The sequence below is a fragment of the Anthonomus grandis genome, chromosome 3 (assembly GCF_022605725.1).
Source record: "Anthonomus grandis grandis chromosome 3, icAntGran1.3, whole genome shotgun sequence".
Lineage (NCBI taxonomy): Eukaryota > Metazoa > Arthropoda > Insecta > Coleoptera > Curculionidae > Anthonomus > Anthonomus grandis.
Window position 1 is genome coordinate 27,685,456 of NC_065548.1, and position 17,079 is coordinate 27,702,534.

Consider the following 17,079-nt stretch of genomic DNA (forward strand, 5'->3'; position numbering starts at 1 on the left):
AAAGATAAAACTTTAACTTTGACAAACGGTGGTGATCAGTGTGTGACGAATGACAATATCCCGACTAGTGACAATTTACCAAAGTGATTTACCAACACTGAACATTACATAACCCGATCTGGTAGAAGTGTTAAAGTGCCTAGTAGATTTAAGTATTAGGATTCATTTAAATTAAAAGTTTTATTTAGTAATGTTAGTTTTAGGAAAGAAAGGGGGATGTAACATATAGCATTAAATAAGTATGTATTATGCTTTATGTTCATCGGGGGCTTAAACATCTCTTATGTATGTACGGACTGGTGCATACGACAGCCCTAGAAGTGTGCTGGGTTAGTTGATTAGCAGAATAAGAAATGAGTTGAATTTAATATTTACGTTCCTTCTCAAGATAAATATTGAAAGTATTTTAAAATTAGTTTTAATATAACTAAAACACTTACTACTCCATAAAAATCTCTATTACTATATGCTGCTCAGTAGACTATCTATATCAAATCTACAGAATCTAGCAGCGCCTCAAATAAAATCTGCATATCCGTGGTCTAATGTTTTTATTTTTGTTTTGGCAGCTTTTCTTGGACAGAGCTTTCTTTTGATTTTTTTACATTTGTTATTTTACTGCTATCATCAATATTTACTTAAATAATTACTGACTGTAACTGTTTTTGAATGACATTTGAATTAAAAAATTGCATTAAAAATAAAAATATATTATCAAAAAAAAGGCATAATATTTAACATACATCATACATTAACTAATATATAAATGTTATATTAATTAATTAATATATAAAGGTTACAAATATATCACTTAATGACAACAAACCTTATTATCATAACTAGATAAAACAGACACTTCAACTCCATGGTTGATACTAAGCGATCTAGCACGAAATTCCTTACTTTTCCTAGGAACTAAAAAACCAAGTAGCCCCCCTAATAACACCACTGCCCCAACTGCAAAAACAGCAATTTCCACATGAGTATCCATAAATGCAGCAAATATAGCGTTACTTGCTAATGCACCAAATCTTCCTGCACACATGATAAGACACAACGCTATCCCAACTACCGAAGTGGGAAATAGTTCTACAGCTATGCTGCCTATTGTCATATTGGCAGTGATCATGCTTGCTTGGAATAGGCAACTTACAACTAATATTTGTAACGAATTTGTTAAAAAATAAAAACTTATACTAGTTGCACCACCTAAAAGCATAGTAACTAGAGGAATTACTTTAAAGTGTAACTTGGTAGCTAGGAAACCACACATTATATTGAAGACGAGTGAGCTGGTCGCTATGATGACGTTATTTAATGTATCAGCAATGTCAAAGGTACCATCGCAGCTTTTGCTGGTTTCTACTTGGACGTCGACCAGTTGATTTATTGAGAATGTTTGGTTGGGGAATAGCATTTCGAATTGCAAAATGCGTTTGAAGATTTTTGGAAGCCAGAGTCCTAAGCCGAACATCCTAAAATTAAAAAAGTTATTAAAAGTTGAAAATTAAACACAGCTTTATGTGCTTAAATAAATGTTAAGTATTAAGTTAAATGCATTAAATGGTATTTTTTCTATACAGATACAACCTGCGTTAAAATAACGCATATTACAAGATTATTAGTAAATAATTTAGTTAACAATTTTCTACACTTTACGCAAAGAAAGACCCTTTCTGCATTACATTCGCAAAATAACGTCTCGTTTCTTCCCAGCAATGCAGAAAATTAAACTTCACCTTTGGTGCCAAAATATATATAATAAATATTTTTTTCTTTTTGAAGTGTAATATTCTAATAATAGTTTAGACGCAAAATATGAATCTTTTAAATAACTATAAAGTGATTGGAATTGAACATACATGTGAAAAAGAAAAGAATCGGATCATTAACTTAAGGGTTTAGAAATCGTATTTTCCTTATATTGATTATGACCAAAATCGAAAAATAATCATATAGAATATCCTATATAAGATTTATTTATAAAATTAAATTAAATTTAAATACTAGGTAACAGTAATAGTTAGTTAGGTACTAGATTTTTTAACACAATACATTAAAAAACCTTAATAATTATTTAGCATATACCAAATGAACTCTAAAAATTAAATTGAAATCAAATGGAAACCAAAGTTAAACGGTTAAGTTATCTAATTTTTGCATCACTGACTATGTTCAAAAATCGGCTCATTAACTAAACGGTTTAGAAATCGTATTTTCTTTATATTGATTATGTCCAAAATCATATGGAGTATCTATATAAAATGGAAAAAATCATATGGAATATCCTATATAAGCTTGATCTACTAAAATTGAATTATTTTTTACATTGATTATGTATAAGCTTTATTTAATAAAATTGAATTAAATTCGAATACTAGGTAACAGTAACAGAGTTATATACTCGATTTTTTTTTTAAACACAATACATTAAAAAAAAAAAATTATTATTTAGCATATACCAAATGAACTCTAAAAATTAAATTGGAATCAAATGAGAACATTAGCTAAATAGTCGAGTTATCCTATTTTTGCATCACTGACTATGATCAAAACGGAAAAAGAATTATATGAGGTATGCTATATAAGCTCTTACTTTTAAATTTAAATTACATTTTATTAATACGTAATAGTAATATGTTTAATTACTCGATTTTTTTTAAACCAGATTACATCAAATTATTTAAAAAATTAGTAGGCACATCCCAAATGAACTCTACAATTTAAATTGAAATCAAATCGGAACAATTTCTAAATGGTTTATATTGAACGGATTTTGTTAGAATCCATGAACAAATACAGCTCCTAAAATAAAGGTCATTTGTCAAAAGATTTGCCGTTTTATTTTAAATCTTATTTTGAAAAATCGTAGTTACTCGTAGAATCTTAAACAATTTCATGCGAATTCACAAAAATGGAGAGGCATTTAAAGGAAATACGTGAATTTCTAATAAAGTAACTAAGAAAGTTCGAATAATATTAGTACTCAATCTACTTACCCAAACATATTAGCAAACATAATACTGCAAGTCAAGACAGTCACGACCAACAAAGGCGGTTGAAATAAACTCTTCATCTGGTATGCCATCGCCTTCAGAACCCTTAGAACCTTGCCGTCATATTCAGCCTTTTTGTTCTCACTTTCAACTTTTTGTTCCACTAAATGTCTTACTGGATACGAATCCACTTCCATACCAGTGTTTTTTGAGTACATTGTTTCTAATACTCGCAAGCACTTTTCAGTATACCCTTTTGCCAGTAAAAACTTTGGAGTCTCGGGCATTTTCATTATCCACAGTGCCGTGAACAGTTCTGGCAAAGCCACGATGACTAGAAACAGTCTCCACGGTGACATATGTATAATATTTCCGAGGTTACACGTAACTTGCGTTAACGGCAATATAAAATATGCCATTAATGGAAGAATTAACCAAGAAAGGGTAAAGAAAATGCCACAGGAACACACTACTGGTGACCGGTATTTGGGTGGCTGAAATTCTGCTACATACGTGAAAATTATACTCCCTGGTGCACCTAAAATATTAATATTATTAAGATAAATATTAACAAAAAAAAATTATGAATACCTATTAAGATGCCATTAAAAAATCTACAAATAAATAAATTTGTCGCAGTAGGTAACACAGCGCAAACTAAAGTAATAAGAGCATCTGCCATATGTGTCATATAGAGGACTTTTCTTCTTCCCATATTATCGGCTAAGGTTCCCCATAGAAAGCAACTAATGATTCCTCCAATCATGAAGGTGATATTGAGCATCCCTTCATCGTTGGAGGTCAGGTGGAGATCACATGCGGCAGATAGGATGTAAGATGGCAGGACGTTCTGAAAGCCCATGCAAAGTATGGACATGGCACTGACAGCAAGAAGTTCATAGTGGAAGCGACCATAACCTGAAAAATTATAAAGTTTAGGTAGGAATAGCAATAGTAATCATGCGGCGCTTTCTTGTATTCAAAGTTATTCTTCTTGAAGACTTTGTTAATATAATATATGATAAAACTGGCACTGCCTATTTGGAGTTATTCTACTATTTTTTAACAAGTAAGATTAAAAAGCTAGATTATCATTTGTTTTATAACAAATACACATTTTTCAATTATTTCTCTTAATTTCATATAGAAGAGATCAGGTTCCGTACTAATCAATTAAATTATCAATTAATCTGGCCATACAATATTTTGAATGATTAGGATTTAAATGTTGCTGTTATTTGTTACTATTAATCATCTTCTTGATATAGGAACAATAAATAAAGAAAGAAGCTTTGTTATAAATAGGAAAAGTGGAAAGCTTAAGATAAAAAGTAACTAAAAAAAGTTCAATGAATTTCAAGAAAATTCAGGTAGTAATCGAAAATAAGATACAGAAGAGATTATCAGAAGCTGTATTTCTCGTATTTTCTGAAATGATCATGTATTTCAGTACAAATTATCATAGAGAATCATTAATATATTGATGATTATATCCACTATGCCAGATCTCCTATGAAAAAACGTTTGAAAAAGTTTGATCATTTAGGTAAAAAAATATATAAGTATTAAATTAATTTTTCTATTATTTTCAGGCATGACAAATTATTCTATTCTGAAATCATATCAGATCACCTCGTATATAGCAGAAAATTGAATTTTTGAAAAAGATTTAGGTAGAACTCTAAAAATGGCACAAATGTTAACATTACAGTAGAAATAGGGAAAGACTAACACTTAAGTTGATGTTAAAATGTAACTTAAGTTAAAATGATTCGATTTTTCTATTATTCCAAAGAAAAAAAAATTCTGACGCTACTAAATAAGTTTTAAAAACGTTTAAAACGTTTAATATGTTTATATCTAGTCAAACAGGGAAACGGCATGAAGCAGAAAGGATCAATAGCGTTGATTGAATATTTGGGATAAGATACGCAATCCTGTGTTTTAAGATGTACCCGGACTTTCGATTGCCGTTCAGTTTCGTTCACCGTGTAGTGCTACCGAATCGGCAAATCTATCTTCATTTAAGCGGCTTGGACTGGGCTTCTTTGACTGAAGTTTTCAACGACGCTGAAATATCCGGCTACTCGGCCGTGTTGATTATTTTTTTTAAGACATGGATGATGCTGCCAACTATGTTTTAATTATTATTTTTTAAACATACAACAAGTATGTTTAAAAAAGGGTAATGGCATGTTGACATTACTTACAAGTTAAATTTTATAAACAAATAATTACTTACCAAAATATGTTTTTGCGACAAAAATTAATAAAAAAAATATACAGGGTGTCCCGGTTCATGTGGGAAATCTCTCGGATTCAGGTAGAACATTGAAAAATAATACCGAACGTTCCTATAAAAAAATTCCTACAGTCCTTCTTTTTCATGAAGAAGGACGCTGCTGGAAATTGGTTTTTCATAAACTACTTTTAAACTACCCGGTAGATTTAATAAAAATTTTAGGTGATGAACACTATTAGGGACCTCTTAAAATGACTTAAATGACCTTAAAATACATTTACCTTGTTTACTTTACCAGGGGCGGAGTAGGTTGTACACTTTAATGCGTATATTTTTAACACCCTGTGTGTTAAAGTCTAAAAAAATTAATTTGGATACCTTGAACTCTAGGCTAAAAAAAAGGTACTCTTGTTTATTATCGATAAAATGAACCGTTTTGGAGAAAAAAAAATAATAAACGAGCTAATGTTTTTTATTATTTTTTTTTTACATGAGGTAAGTACGCTAGTTATTTAAAGAACAGAGAAATTTCGATGTAAGTCATTTAATTTAAAATAATACATGTTCCTAAAAATACAGTGGTGTCCTAAAAAATACTTTTACAAAATAATTAAAAAAAAAAACCTATGATGAGTGTATGTTTTTAAATTAGAAAAAACAACTTGTGCAAACAAAAATGCCAAAAACCAAATATGTAAACAAAAGTTAAATTTTTCAATACGAGCAATAAATAATTAATTATTAAAAACTTCATAAGTAAGTTCGACGTGGGCTCCGTATACTAACACATCCGCGGGCACGACGAATCGAGGACTGCTGCACTCGCCACAATAACCCAAGATTGTTTTTTATATTATCACAATGAAATGTAATTCTTTGGAGCAGTTCTTCCCGAGTATCGACTGGGGTGAAATACACCAAGGTTTTGAGGTGACCCGATAGATAAAAATGTAATGGCGTTAGATCGGGAGATCGAGGAGGCCAAACAACAGGTCCTTCTCTACCTATCCAAGGGTTTTCAAAAGTATTATTTAAGTGGTGTCTTACAGCAAGGCTAAAATGGGGTGGGGCTCCATCATGCATAAAATACATATCTCGGCAGGTTGCAAGGGGCAAATCTTCTAATAAATCTGGAAGATTTTTCTGGAGGAACTCCAAATAAAAATCTCCGTTTAAACGTGGTGGCAAATGGCCCAATCAAAAAATTGCCAATAATTCCTGCCCAGATATTTATTGATTGGAATTGATGTTGATGATGAGAAATAATAGTATCACGGGGATTTTCATCAGCCCATACATGCGAGTTATGTAAGTTTTCAATTCCATGTTTGGTAAACCCTGCTTCATCCGTAAAAACAATCGTGCTGATAAAGTTAGGGTTATTTCGTTGCTGATCTAACAGCCAGTTTGCGAAGTGTATTCTAGGAGCAAAATCTCTGGGCAGTAGTTCATGCACTTTTTGTAAGTGATATGGGTACAACAGTTGTTCTTGAAGTACCATATGTACAATTGTTTTGGACGAAAGCTGAGCGGCTAAATTTCGAGTACTCGTTCTAGGAGTGTCAGCTACAGCATCTAAAATATTTTCTTCGAATTGCACTGTACGTGCTATTCTCCTCCGACCACCATTATTCTTTTTTTTTTAAAAACATCCTAAAATTGCATTAAGGAAATTTAATAGTATTACCTCTCTAAGTGGAAAACAGAAACCTACCAGTTTCCCTTAGACGTTGATCAACACGTTGAAATGTTTTCTGATCCGGAATAATGCGATTGGGAAATCTTTCTTCGTACAATCTTTTTGCTTCCAATGCATTGCAAGACGCCAGACGATACATAAGATGCATATCAGCATACTCAATAAAAGTAAACTCCATATTTTGACGTAATTTAAATTAAAAGTTACCAAAAAATACAAAAATTAAAAAAATATTATCAAATAAAGGATGAATATGTTGACAAAGATTAGGTTTAAATGATAGGTATTAGGCTAAATTTGGAGTATAGTAACGTTTGTAACAATAATGCGTTCAAAAATGCAAAAATTCCGATAAATAAGTCAGACACAATACAATTGGTTTACATTATTTTTTTTATTTTTTTTATGTTTAGTTTTTATCTTAAGAATAACAAAAAAGAAATAAACGTATAATAAATAAGAAATATTTGGTAAAAGTATTTTTTAGGACAGCACTGTATTTTTAGGAACATGTATTTTTTTTAAATTAAATGACTTACATCGAAATTTTCTGGTCTTTATAACTGGCGCACTTATTTCATTAAAAAAAATTTTTAAAAAAAGCATTGGCTCGTTTATTATTTTTTTTCTCCAAAACGGTTCATTTTATCGATAATGGACTTTGGACGCTGTATCTTCGTAAAGAAGGCCTGTAGGATTTTTTTTTTCTAATCGAAAACGAATCGACCGATTTAAAAAAACAAACGTTAAAATAAAAGACTTTCAAAGACCTTTTAAACGAGCTATTACTCGATACCCCTTGCCATTTAAAATTTTAAGGGGATGACCCTGGGGGGCAATGGGTGAAAGGGGGTGAAGTAATTTTAGTATAATATATATAGTATATTCAAATATACTGGCGTAAATCAATCAGAAAGGAACTTAAATTTCATAAGTTATAAACTGCAAATACTGCAAGAAGTTAAAATTAGTTCAAGTAATGAATATAAGTAATAATATATAGCTAATGAAAAGAATAAGTCCCATTATATTCTGTTATAACTTTCAACGACTTCCAACACAATGCCTCTTACTCCATAATGATCAAGAACATCAAGGAGCTTTTGGTGAGATACTGTGTCGAAGCCTTAGCTACGTCCATGAAAACCACTATTAGCTTTTTATGATCGTCAAGGACTTTAGCGATCTCTGAGGTACGCTACTCTATAGCATCGGTGGTCCCTCTCCTTCTAAAAATCCATATCGTTTCGACGATAAGATTTTAGCTTGCTGGAAAAAAAATATCAGTCTATTCTTTAATGCTTCTTCAAATATTTTGGCTAGATTATTAACTAGGAAAATTGATCGATAATTTTGAATTTTATTTCAGGATTCGGCCTTATGAATTGAAGTTATTAAAGAGACTTTAAAGTGTTCTGGTACCTTTCTTGTTTTAAAGATTGGGTGAATTATCATTAGTATCCTGCCGATTATTCCGTCCATCCCTGGACTACTGATTTTAATGATAATATATATGATATAAATTCCTTGACTGAAAGGTTGGTTTTGTTCATCCTTAATAACCAATGTGTTGCTTTTTTGCCCTTGCCTCCACCAGTTATATTATTTATGATTTTATATACTTTTCCATATCATTCATGTTACTATTTATTTTGTTTTTCTAAAATGTATACTCTGTTATATTTATTAGTTTATTTAAATGATTTCTATAAGCTTTGTAAGTGTTTTGATTTATGATCGTAATGTCATAATGTAGGTTCTTCTACAGTCTATCCCTGTGTTTAATTAAGGCAATCAATCCTCTTGATATCCATTCCTTTACCCTCTTTTTAGTGTTTTTAAACACTTCTATTCTTTCGGATGCCTTCATAATTTATGAAGTTTATTTTTAATAATTCCAAGTCAATAATTTTTCTTTTGGTATATTTATTTTGTTTATTTGTTAAAAGAGAATTTTGAGTGTGGCGTTAAGATATATTGACCATAATTCGATAGTGATCTGTGACACAGGTATGTAATATGTAAGAATTTATTTATTTTGTTGTTGTGCTTGTGTTGATTAAAAAATGGTCTAAGCAGAAGTCTGAGTCATATCTAGTTGTTAGTTTAATATAGGACAAAAAACCATAATTTGACATGAGACAGAGATATTCATTTACTGTACTGCTATTTACGTCCTTCAACTCAATATTTATATCCTCTGTAAAGATTTCTTTTTAGAATTTGGTTTGATAGATATTATTTTGGAATTTGTTATCAAAAAACGCCTGTAAATCCTTAAATAATAAATTGATATTTGAGTTTGGAAATCTATACAGTATATTTATCCCATAGTTCTATTTTAATATAGTAAAAGTTATTCTGCTTATCATTATTTTTGACTTATCTAACTCATAGTGATTGGCAACAAGATTGAGCACATTTTTAATTATAATTAAGAGCGCATCACTTCTATTAAAATCCCCTCCATTACGTGCTATAAACTTTAATATTAAATCATTCACAAGATGTATTGAAAACACTCAGTAAAAATAAACACATCACAAAAATTCAATTTTGCTTATTCAAATTAAAGTAATAATTTATAAAAATTTTTTTGGTGAATCCTGACTAGTTATTAATTAAAGACCATAAAATTAATAAATTGATTTAAAATTTCCTTAAATAAGTAAAAGAAAGAAAAATAGAAAGTGACTCTCATAGAAAATTGAGAAACAATTTTTGTAAGATCTCGGTTTAGTTCTTGTAGATTAAATTATTAATTTTTGGTGAGGTTTATAATTAGATTTTTTTAGGATTTGCTAATAAGGTTTTGAGTTTCCTATTTTCGGCTAATCAGAATCTTAATCAATAACTGTAAATATTTTTTAATTTGCCATGGACCTAGGCTTAGTATATTTATTTTTGTTTTATCTAATTATATTTTATAAATTGTACTATAAATATTACAAATTAATTATGAATTCATTAAATGTTTTCATTGTTTTGACATAAATTTAAAAAATGGTGTGATGATCTTATTTAAAATACATGATTTGTTTTAGTAATTTTTATGAATTTGAAATATTTCTTTCTTATCGCTTATTTCTGTTTTATCCTCTTTCAAAAAATTCTCAAAGTTGTTTATCACATTTCGTTTTCTCTAGTAAGATTTTTGCGAAATATCCAGAAACATTACATTAGAACACGTTTCCAAACTTACGGTTTTATTTGAATTATTTGATATTTTTAGATTGAGAAAAGTAAAACTACTTATATTGTTTGTAGATGTAATTTCGGAATAACAATCAGTTTATTGGCTTCAATATCTGAAATTAAAACTTCACTGGTCTGACTGTCATCCAATTGTGAAAAGTTTTGAACATCTCATTCTTATTATAGAAAATAATTTCTCTAGGAGCTCTTAATTAAGGTGTCTAGTTTAAACATTTTCAAGTAAAACAATGACTAAATTAAGAATTTAAATAATGCAGTGAATGTTTTTACTATTTTAAAATACTTCAGTTGAGCTAAAATAATTAAAACCAAATTTATTAAAAATCAGAACTAACATCTGCATTACTTTAAACAATCCATGATCAAGAAATCTTTAACTACATTAATTGACTGGAATAATTATAATACATTCTTTATAAAACTACCTCTAAGGTATTGATCAATACTCAATAACATAGTTTTAAATTTTCTTTTGTAGACCTATATTTTTTATATTTTTTAACCAAAAATTACATCAGAAATAAGCTAACTAAAAAAATAATACTTAAATGATATTATTACGACAAAACTTTTTTTTAAACAAATTTGCACTGCTCTGTAAAGGCTAAAGAATTTAAAAGAAAAATTTGAAACAAATTAGCATGTATTAATAGGTTAAATGAAGGTATGTATTAATAGGTGAATTCAATATTTATAGCAACATATTTGGTAAAAATTCTATAATAGATGAACCTCTCTATTCAGTGAAAAAAATAATAATTATATATAAACCTTTGCAAGATACAACATTTCTTTTTAGTTGTTTTGTTTGGTATGTTCTTACGTAAATATCATTTTTCAAAAAATTATTTTCGCATGTATTAATTTTCAAATAATTATTTCGCATATATTATTTTTAAGCAGTGTATTCCCAAGGTTTGAATCTACTCAAACGGTATTTGATTTAGAACCTGAGATTTAAAGAAACTTACATTATTGTTTTTATTTCTTTTTATTATGAGGTCCTTTATAAACAACACTTATTTTGATTTGGTGCGAGCATAACTGTGTATTATAAAAGTACTGAAGTAGAGCTGTGTACATTATGCAAGAGACGCAGCTTTTAACTACGCTACTAAAGAAAATAAATTAATGTTTATCATCTAAAATGTCCACAAAAAAAATAAATAATCTTTCGGAGTACATACACCTGTTGAAAACATTAATAGATATAAGCCCAAAGAGCCCGAGCTTTCAGGGCGAGTGATGCAAAGCAGGCAGACAGTGACCATTGGCACATGCCTTTGCCTTTGGCAAAATTCTTGGGTTCACCTAGACCGACGCGACAGTGTCGCCATCCCATTGTCGGGTACATTTGAAGGTACATACATTTTCGTCCATAATTTTGCGATTCTTCTCAAATATTAACTAAACGCTAATCGCCTAGAAAAATCTAGGAAACTACAAGTAGTTGTACCAGGACTTAAAAAACTATCGAGCTCGAATGTTAATTTGATATTATCCACGAAGCCATAATTCCATATTTTTTCACAATAAAAAATAATTTGTTTTATGATAATAGCGATGCAGCAGATTAGTAAGAGGAACCTTCCAAGGTAAGAACTTTTATCAAGGCTTTTGTGTATAAATTTACATTATAGTCCATTTCTTAATCCGTAGGAGCACACGAAAGGGTCGATAGCCATAAAACGGTCATAAACCATTGGCGTCCCACTTTTCAAGTACATTAAGACCTGAATGTTTTCATTTGTTGGGTTTATTTAATAGTGCAAGAAATAGGCCAATTTTAGCCATAAATTCTTTGAATTACTTAAGTACCTAATGAACAAGTTCTTTTTAACCCTTATAAATAGATATTGTCTAGGTAGGTAAATATGCAGGTATAAGTATTATAGGTACCTAAATTGTGCAATCTTAAATGCAAACAGGTAGTTATATTTTATGGTATATAATGTAGATATATCCTAAAAACTTAATTTATTTTTCAGTATTGTTGCGCATTTGTTGTAAGAATGTTAAAGTTTAGCCCCGTAGTTTATAAAGGTGTTTTAGATTTTAAAGCAAGGACTATAGTACTAAACGTACATGATGCACTTGTGCATCAAATGCCTCTAAGTACTGTTAGAAATCTAGTTTCTACATGTGCCAATATGACAGGCATAAGTAAAGCAACAATTTACAGACTTCTAAGTGACAGAAAAAGTGAAAACCGTGAGAACTTGCTTAAGAAGAGTGTAAAGAAAACTGCCGGTAGAAAGCCGATAGCAGTTGATGAGACAGCAAAGCATATCATCATTGGAAGGAAGAAACATTTATTATTTGGATGAAAACTGGCTTAACGAAGGACACACCGTGAGCAAGTGCTGGCAGGATAAAAATGTTGGAAGCTCCCGTCAGGCTTTTTTAGAAGGTTTATCGACTGGCTTGAAGTCTCCTTCTGGTAAGGGCCACAGATTAATAATTACACATATTGGGAGCTATAAAGGATTTTTAAATGGCGGTATGTTTGAATTCGAATCGAAGTCAACTAAGAATTACCACGAAGAAATTAACGCTGATGTTTTTGAAGATTATTTTTTCCAAATGATCAAGTCAATTCCCGAAAATTCAATTATTGTTATGGACAATGCCAGCTACCATTCAAGATTAATAGAAAAATTACCATCATCCTGCTGGCGAAAAGGGGAAATAAAAAACTGGCTTACCGAAAAAGAAATGCCTTTTGGAGATGACGCGGTAAAAGCAGAGCTTCTAACAATAGTTACAGAAAATAAATCAAAATATAAAAGACACGTTGTTGACGAAATGGCAAAACAACACAATATAACTGTACTTCGTTTGCCACCTTACCATTGTGAATTAAATCCTATAGAGTTAATTTGGGCTCAAGTAAAAGGATTTGTGGCTAGAAATAATAAAACCTTTAAATTGAAAGATGTGAGAGAACTTCTGAAAGCAGCAGTGGATAACGTTACCCAAGAAAACTGGGCAATGCTGTGAATCATGCTATAAAAGAAGAAGAAAAGATGTGAACCCTCGATAATCTTCTAGAAGAAACTGTCGAACCCTTAGTTATAACAGTGAGAATGTCTGATTCGGATGAGAGTAATGAAATGTGTGATTTATAAATTGATTTTTTATTGTATATTTCGTAAATATTTTTATTGTAATATATGTAAATATGGTTAATAAATTAAAAGATCCTTATATTTATGTACCTTTCTTATAAATGACAAGATATGTTTGGCGAGTTGCATTTTTTATTATATACATAGGTATAACCTATATTACAATATAGGTTATACCTACTTTTTCTAAAAATCTTCATCTAATAGATAATAAATAAAATCCAACATTATTTATACATTTTTCATAACAGATAATTATTTAAATTAAAAATTAAAATCAATATCCATAGTCGGGACGACCCTGGCAACCCGTTTGTCATAAAAATTAACTCGAAACCATTGTTCCGAATTTTACGACCTATTGTATTTGAGACCATACAGGACTTGCCCACTTAAAATTGGTAAAAACAGCCTGGTTTATAATTTTGTTACATGTAGAAAAATGGAAGACTCACCCTATATTTATGCTACTTCTGCATAAATAATGAGGCACTGCGCTCTCACCAAAAAGGAAATAGAGTATAGTTATTAAATTAAAATCATAGTTTTCTTATTTTAATAAGGCTTGCTGGGGTTGTTTCAACTTGTTTTAATGAATCGTCTGTATCCGCACTGACCAAATCAATAAGACCAGAGAGTGCAGGTATCAAATATGTTTTTTTGTCGACTTCTTGGTTGTTATTTAGTTATTCTTCCAAATAATTATCTAAAAAAAACTATTATTTCTCTACCTTTTAATGTAGATCTGTCTACAGTCAAACACTATCTTGAAATTTGGAAACAGCAATAGCCCTTCCGAAACTTGCGACGCTCAGTCAAGAAAACTACGGTGTTAAGATGATTGAGTAGTGATAAAGAAAATTTGGAAATCAATATATTTTCGATCTAGACATGAAAACAAATTTATTTTATCAGTATCATAAAAGAAGTCAAAGTATCAAGAAGAAAGAATAACGAAGTGAAAACAGAGTGAGGTGTAGAGATAAAATATTTAAAATAAATTAAAAAATTTCACATTTCCAGGTATGATAAAGAAAAAGTTTTAAGATGATTTAAGCAGCAATAGAAAATTTGGAATACGAAATTTTGCAGACTTGATAACCTATTTCTGTCATAAATATCATAGTGCATCTTAATAAACTGATTCTGATAATCTACGGCGAGGCAAATTACGTAAAAAAATAACATTGAAAGCTAATTCATAAAGAAATAGAAGAATTAGTGCTTTAGAAAAATTAAAATGTCTAGTAGCGATTTTTCCATTATTTAATTAACCGAAGTAGTCTATGACATAAATTAGAGTCAATGTTGTTATAAAGATTATTTGTTTAAATCATATATAAAAAACATAAAAGTTTGGTTAAATACAAAATTATCTAAATACAGAAGCAATTCATAATATTTACCAGTCTCTTCCACAGCTTTATCGTAATCCTGCAAATCTCGTAGCACGAAGATTTCTTGAGAATTCACGTTTTTGCTCATGTTATTACAAATTTAATTAATTACAATAATATCACAAATTATTCACTTTTCTTCAGTCACATTGCTTTTTTAAGATTATCAATTCATTTGTAATTAATCAGGAAGCAATTCCAGCTAATTTAATCTATTCTATCCTGGCATAAATTACTTGTACAAATGAATCTTCGGTTTGGAAATCTTATGGACTCTGCCATGAGAAAAATGTCGTAAATGGCGATTATTGTTGTAATTATCATGACCCGTAACGTTATTTCCTCTTTAACAAAAATATATTCTGTGATAAACTAAATGTGTTAACTTATGAGTACAGAAATGTACTTAGTTAATATTTGGTAAAATACTAAACTTATCTATAATACCTACACATTAAGCAAATGGGACATTTATTTAAAATTAACACTAGCTATCTAGAAATTATCGTTTACGACTTCACAGGTTCAGCTTTGACATATATTATTTTTATTACCGTATTTTATATAATTTTAATATTTCATTTTTGTTTTACATATTTTTTACTTAAGTACATCAGCTGATATATAAACGTGAGACCGCAAATTTTTGCAATAATATCAGTTTGAGTTAACAACAAAATTTAAGTTTATTATTTAAAATAGGATATATAGTTTTAAAAATATATAATGAAGTCTTTCTTAATCAAATTATTGTAGGCCTATGAATTTTTTATATTTTTTTAAACTTTTTACAGATGATTTATAAAATATTTGAATTTTCCAAAAATTTAGTTCCAAAAAATTAATCTTTTTAGTAACAGAATTCTTAATACAAAAATATGTTTTAAGAGTTCTGTTGTATTATAATTAATAAAAATATAATTCAAAAAAATTCTAAAATTTTTAAGATCGAACGTTTGATGAAATGATTAATGAAAGAATAATTTTTATGGGACTAAAGGCAAAGAATGAAACAAAATATTTACTTAAATCAAAGTAAATAAAAAAGACAAAACTCCATTTAATATTACTATTAATTTTTAAAATGTTGGTTTTATTGTGCGGGTTCTTAGTCTCAATATAAATATGGATATATTGTTTGCTGAATATGTTTTAAATATGAATATGCTGTCTTTAATAGAGAAAATACAAATCAAAAAAATTCATGAAGTATATTTTTTATTACTCTATTTTTGTAAAAGTAAGATTAGGTACCGATTGAAATATATTTAAAGTCTATATATTGCAATTAACCGGTCAATGAGCCTGGACTTGCTTTTACAAGATTTGAATGAAATACTTAATTCAAAGAGCGTTGCTAGTTAGATTAATTTTCTGGTCAATGATATTAATATCGACCGAGCTAAACTATCCCTCTGCTTTGGACGCAAAACCACCACCATCGTTTTCCTGGAAATTTTACTAGGAGAGTGGAAAACAGACGAACATCTTAGTGCTGGCCTATAAAATTAAAGTAGGATTTAATTTACTTCAGAATAAGCGAGAACTTCAGGGAACTTTTATCGATTTTTCTCTCTCTATTAAAACCCTCTATATTAAAAAGTAACGACTCTTATCAGTGTATATACGATGATGTGCTTTCGTTTGTCATGTACTCCTAATATGTATTCCTTTAATCATTTTCGCTTCTCAAGAACTGTTTCCATGGAATAATTTACTTGTATAAGCACCTCTTAAACTTTACTTAAAGTTTTCATATGGTACGAAGATCTATATGTTTATGTGTTACTATGTGTCCTATGGCAAATCATTCTGCTCTTTCTAGCGTGCAAAAATTCTACATCTCGTGACTTCTTTAGTTTCTTGGTTTAGATTTTTCATATGACCTATAAACCAAGGAACAAATACGGAAATCAATAAATATAGTATCAATCAAAGCTCCATACAATATGGATATCAATCACTGTCTTTTCTTCTTTTTACTGGTTAGAAAAGATTTTGTTTTTGTAAGACAAACACAAACAACCATGCCCACCATGCCAAGATTCGAACCTGAGACCACACGATCGCATCGTGAACACTTTATCCACGATGCTACTAGGGTCGGCAGGTTAAAAACTGTATATTAGAAAGATAAATTCAGTAAAACTACTACAAGATCTTAAGAACGAAAAATGAAAAAAATGATAAAGAACTGAACTAGCAGCAGAAATAGCAGCAGAAATTTTACAACTGATCAAAATCAAAATATGCGGACATTATAGAGGCTACTATTACATAATTACTATTATAAAAAAAGATATTCGAATTAAGAAGTGATATAAGGAAAAACGTGGAAAATAATAACAAATTATATTAAAACAAAGGCCTCTAGCATTAAGAAAATTAAAACAAAAAGTGA

General features: G+C 29.6%; 2 protein-coding genes across 4 annotated transcripts in view; one reads left to right on the top strand and one right to left on the bottom strand.

The window, feature by feature from the left end:
* Positions 1 to 17,079, top strand: part of LOC126734274 (39S ribosomal protein L46, mitochondrial) — a 245,198-nt gene that overhangs the window by 198,004 nt on the left and 30,115 nt on the right. The gene's annotated exons all lie outside the window — the stretch shown is intronic.
* LOC126734270 (synaptic vesicle glycoprotein 2B-like) lies at positions 695 to 14,954 on the bottom strand. The gene is made up of 4 exons (XM_050437813.1): positions 14,688 to 14,954; positions 3,588 to 3,914; positions 3,000 to 3,534; positions 695 to 1,475 (listed from the first exon to the last, which is right to left on the bottom strand). Exons 1-4 carry the CDS (start codon positions 14,764 to 14,766, stop codon positions 812 to 814), a joined length of 1,605 nt encoding a protein of 534 aa, XP_050293770.1. The 5' UTR covers positions 14,767 to 14,954; the 3' UTR covers positions 695 to 811.